Source organism: Tupaia chinensis, unplaced genomic scaffold (assembly GCF_000334495.1).
Source record: "Tupaia chinensis unplaced genomic scaffold, TupChi_1.0 Scaffold000362_1, whole genome shotgun sequence".
Taxonomy (NCBI): domain Eukaryota; kingdom Metazoa; phylum Chordata; class Mammalia; order Scandentia; family Tupaiidae; genus Tupaia; species Tupaia belangeri.
This window is the reverse complement of record NW_006159859.1, coordinates 1988114-1992738: the sequence shown is the minus strand read 5'-3', so window position 1 is coordinate 1992738 and position 4625 is coordinate 1988114. Positions and strand designations below refer to the sequence as shown.

Sequence of the window (4625 nt, the reverse complement as noted above, 5' to 3'; positions counted from 1 at the left end):
CATTTACCTTGAAAGTCTTTCTGAAATGTATAATAATCTTACTAATATATTCCTTTCTTTCTGAGAACTGCTGTGTTTTAATCCTTCCTGCCCCAAATCTGAATTTTACTAGATTTTAAGACAAATGTTTCAGAGAAATTCTTAATATAAAACCAAGGAAATCCTTTTATAGAGTTATTACTCACTCTCATGCTCCCTTTGAAAATATCTCCAATATTATATTCCTGGTGATCACAGCCAATGACAATTAGTACACCACATTCTATTAATTCCTTCCTGGACTCGGGTACATAGAAGAAAATATTTACTTTCATTCTAATCAAGTAGAGTTTAGTTGCATAGACTAATTAATGAAATTAAGATTGTAAATTACATTTAAGTGCCAGCACATGAATGCTGAAAATGAATTTTTTCTTCAAAGAAATTCTCTATGCATCAGCAGATAAGGAAGTGATTCACATTTATGTGTGCACATACATACATCTACAAACTCAGATAAATGACCTATGAGATGAAGCTAGTATCAAAAGTGAATCTAAATCTATTAGGAAAATAAAAAACCCTATGAAGAAACATCTTTACAAAAATCATAGTAGGAACATAATCAGTTCTTGTAACTTTCATGTTTGGCGGCTCCATCCTCTTGGGTGTGGGTTATAGTTGCAATCACCTACTGGAAGAGAATAATTAGACCTGGTTTCTAGGGACATTATTTCAGAATCATTTCTGGAGGCTTGCCTATAATATGCACCTGGTAACTGTGAACCATACTGGGAGTTAGCAGACATATTATCCGCTAGGGATGTGACGTTATATTCTCGCCTTCCAGATGAGCCCATGTAGACCCTCTGGGTTTGAGGAACATAAGACAGTCTCTCATTCCAATCCTCTGGGGGTCCTGGAAACACCTTCCTCCGAGCTGCTGAGACCACATTTGCTACGATGGATTCCTGAATGTTTCTGGGTCTGAACGCATCATCCACTAGACCCAGAGGAGACTTTGCTGCAGCTTCCCACGGAGAGGGTCTCTTGTTTGCCCTCTCTAGCCCATCCGATGGTTTGCTAAAGTGACTGTACGCAGGCTGGTATGCCCAAGGAGATGTTGTAGAAATGGCGGGCGGAAGTGATCTTCCAGGAAGAGAAAGGGAACGCCCACTCTCCTAAAAATAATGACAATGTTAATATATCTCATTCATTTTGGTTTGTGTGATTGTCATTTCAAAGTGTTCTTGCCACCATAACCAAGCAATGCAAAAATTCAAATTCCCATAATGCTTGGTTCTCAAGCCAGGAAAGCTGTCTCTGTCTGGTACATTATTCGCTCTGGTCTGTCACTCAAGTCCACTTTCCTCACTTGGTCCTCCCTCTCTGAACCCATGATTATTTTCCCTCTCTGAATCTAAGCTACAATTTCCATCCTCTGTCTTCGGCATAATCATGATGGCCAAGGCTCTATCATCACTAAGAACTCCTTTACTTCTGTCTGTTCTCCACTTATTCATCTCTGCATCTATGGCCCACTCTCATTCTAATCTTGTTTTTCTTGTACAAAATAAATTAATTATATTGATAACCCCAGAAACAGGTCATAAACTCCTGGACCTTTTACTTTTCCCAAGTGAATTTTTTTCCCTATTATCTCATTTTGCTCTGCTGAATATAGCAAAAACAAACGAGCTATTTAGATGATTATCAGCATAATAGAGTGACTTTTTTTCCCCCTTGTCCTCTCAAAATCTATTAATAGGATGAAGATCACATGCATTACTATTTCCCAAGTGTGGCAAGTGAATCTATCATAAAAGGCCAATTTAGACAAGAGATTCTATTTATATTGATGAGAAAAAAAATACTAAACTGTGAGAAGTATTAAGGTAGATAAAGAAAAATTGAGCTGGATCTCACAGTAATTGTCTGTCTCTCCTATTTGTCCTTCTCTGTGGAAGAGTGAGAACAACACTGGTCAACAGAGTCCCTGGGACAACCTTCAAATCCCAATGAAATCTGTCATATGTGGTCTTTGATTAGAGATAGCACCTTGAGGGCCTGCTTTAATCAGGTCATTAAGATAATAGAGAGTTGAGGGACTAGCAGTAGATAAAGGGATACAAGACACTATAGAAATGTAGGAGAGGCCCCTTGTACAGGTGACTAAGATTCAGCTAAAAACTGGGAAAAGAAATAATTTTCAAGATGCTTGGAAGTATTAAGTACTATGTGAATGCATCTACCAAATGATAAAATATTCAAAACACTGCATGAAAGACAAGACTTTATTTTCTGGTCTTTCTTTTACCCACTTAGTTTGAGAATCTTCAGAAAATTAAAATTTAACAATAATTAGAATGTTCAAAACATTGTTGAATTCTAGTAATGAAGAGATATTGTTTTAGTTAAGGTATAATAAATGTAATTGTGTAGCTGTAGGAAGAAATGTAATACTTTGACATATGATATTAAAAGAGTAAGTCAAGGCTTTCTGAAGAGAAATTAAAAGCAGCATTGAAATTTAAGACAAAATCTCACATAGAATACATGTATGGCAAATATAATAAACAGCACTGGTTTTGAAAAGGAACAACAATTTGTTTAATGAATAGATGACTGTTATTAATAACACGTATTACTTGGTGTTGTGTTTTGGATGATGGTTTGTTCCCCAAAGTTTCACGTTTGGAATTTGGTGTTGGGCGGTAGTAGTCCCTAGTGGGTAGTGATTAGATTATGGTGATTACATCATGGAGGCAACACTTTTGAAAAAATTAATCATGTCTCTCCAGACTCAGTAAGTTCTATTAGATAAATCTGATATATCTCATGAGAAGGGGTTCATTATTATGAGAGCCAGTTACTATAGAAGAGAAAGAGCTCACAGCTCACTGTCTCTGTGCACATCATTCTCTGTTTCTGTTCACCATACTATAGTCGTACACCTTTGGACTTGCAGCCACTAGAATTGTGAGTTCTGCAAACAAACTTCTATTCTCTTAAATTTATCCAGTTTTAGGTATTTCTGTTAGCAATGCCATAATGGCCTTAGACCATCAAACATGCTTTCATGTGTAGTCAAATGCTAACATTAGATAATGAGATTATACATTGTCTTAGGTTTAAGATTAGTTGAGATATAAATACATCATTCTTCAGGTATATAGTTGTTTGTGCCAAAAAATATTTCAGGCCTCTATCATCTGCCTACACCCAAAGCTCTAATTTTAACATATTCCCTCAAAGTAACTTTATGTCTTGTTCTTTCTTAATATTCCCTTCTGCCTATCTCTGTCCCAAGTCTCATTCTTTCCTCTACTTGTTTGGCCTCTTGCTAAATGTCCCAAGAACATGCAAGTGACCACTGTTTAGGAAATATGATGTAACACTCTTGGATGCACTTCTACTACATAGAGGTGAGACAAAAGAGGGCTCTGCATTAAGGAGAAAAGCACAGGTGAATTGAAGGCCTTTCATACACTATCTTGTTATGGCAATTAAATGTTGACTTATCCACGTAGCTTGTCAATGAAGGGGTTTAGTATGCTTCCTTGTTAAACTATCTGGTAACCAATTTAACTGTCAGCGAACACTTGACATTTAAGAAGGAAATGTTTTCTGAGGCTTGCTTAGGACAAAGAAATGAATTCTAAAACAAGGTAAATAGTCCTAGAAGTCAAAGGGGTTTAATGTGATTTATGTTTTTGTTTGTTTGTTTGTTTGTTTGTTTGTTTTTGTTTTTGGAGAGATTTTCACTGTAGGGCGCGTGCGCTCGCCAGACAGACAAAGAGAGACATAGAGACAGAAAGCGAGAAATCACCCCCCAGGGGGGATGGTCACGCCGCAATCCTTTCTCCTCCATTCTCCTCTCGGGATCTTGGGCACGCAGGCACACGCGCCCGGCGTGAGTTTTAAGCCACCGGGTCCGGGACACGAACCGCGGTCGACTACGTGGGAGTCCAGCAACATAGCCATTACGCTAACTGCTGGTTCCCTAATGTGATATATGTTTTGAAGCTCAAACTGTTTTACACCATAAACCTTAAAAGCTAAAAAACTATCTTGGTTGAAATCCTGCTTTCATATGCACTATAGAGGAAGTGTCTCCAACTGATAAATATTATTTCAACTCTTTGACTCCTTTCTCTCTTAAGCACATGATCAGTTAATACTCATCAGAAGCATATACTTTACCATAAACACATTCTAGGAGGCCCAAGAAAAGCAAACAAGAATAAATGGTTTTTCTTTTGGCTTTTAAAGCACTAGTTAGAATTTCTGGAAAGCAGAGGTCTTAGAGAGGACAAATAGAAGAAAGCACTGAGAAAGCATAAGAGGGACCAGCAGGTGGTGTTGTGGTTAAGGCACTGGACTCCCATGTGGCCAACCAAAGTTTGAGTCTTGAACCTTGTGGTTTGCGTTCTCACTTTCTTTCTCTCTCTCTTTCTCTTTCTGTGTCTCTGGTGAGCACACGTGCCATATAGAAAAAATGTATTAAACTAATGATAATAATAAATAAAATAAAATAAATAACTTTGAAAAATATTGTTTAAATAATTTTTTTATTTAATTTTATTTATTCATTCATTTATTTTAATTTGATGAGAGAGAGAGAGAGAGAGAGAGAGAGGGAGAGG

At 37.2% G+C, this 4625-nt stretch overlaps 1 protein-coding gene across 1 annotated transcript in view; it reads right to left on the bottom strand.

The window, feature by feature from the left end:
- Window positions 1-8: 8 nt before the first annotated feature.
- Window positions 9-4625, bottom strand: part of SYNPO2 (synaptopodin 2) — a 159285-nt gene continuing 154668 nt past the window's right edge. Inside the window, exon 5 of the mRNA XM_006153098.2 lies at window positions 9-1160. Within this exon, the coding sequence (XP_006153160.1) occupies window positions 621-1160 (540 nt within the window). The 3' untranslated portion in view covers window positions 9-620. The remainder of the gene's footprint in view (window positions 1161-4625) is intronic.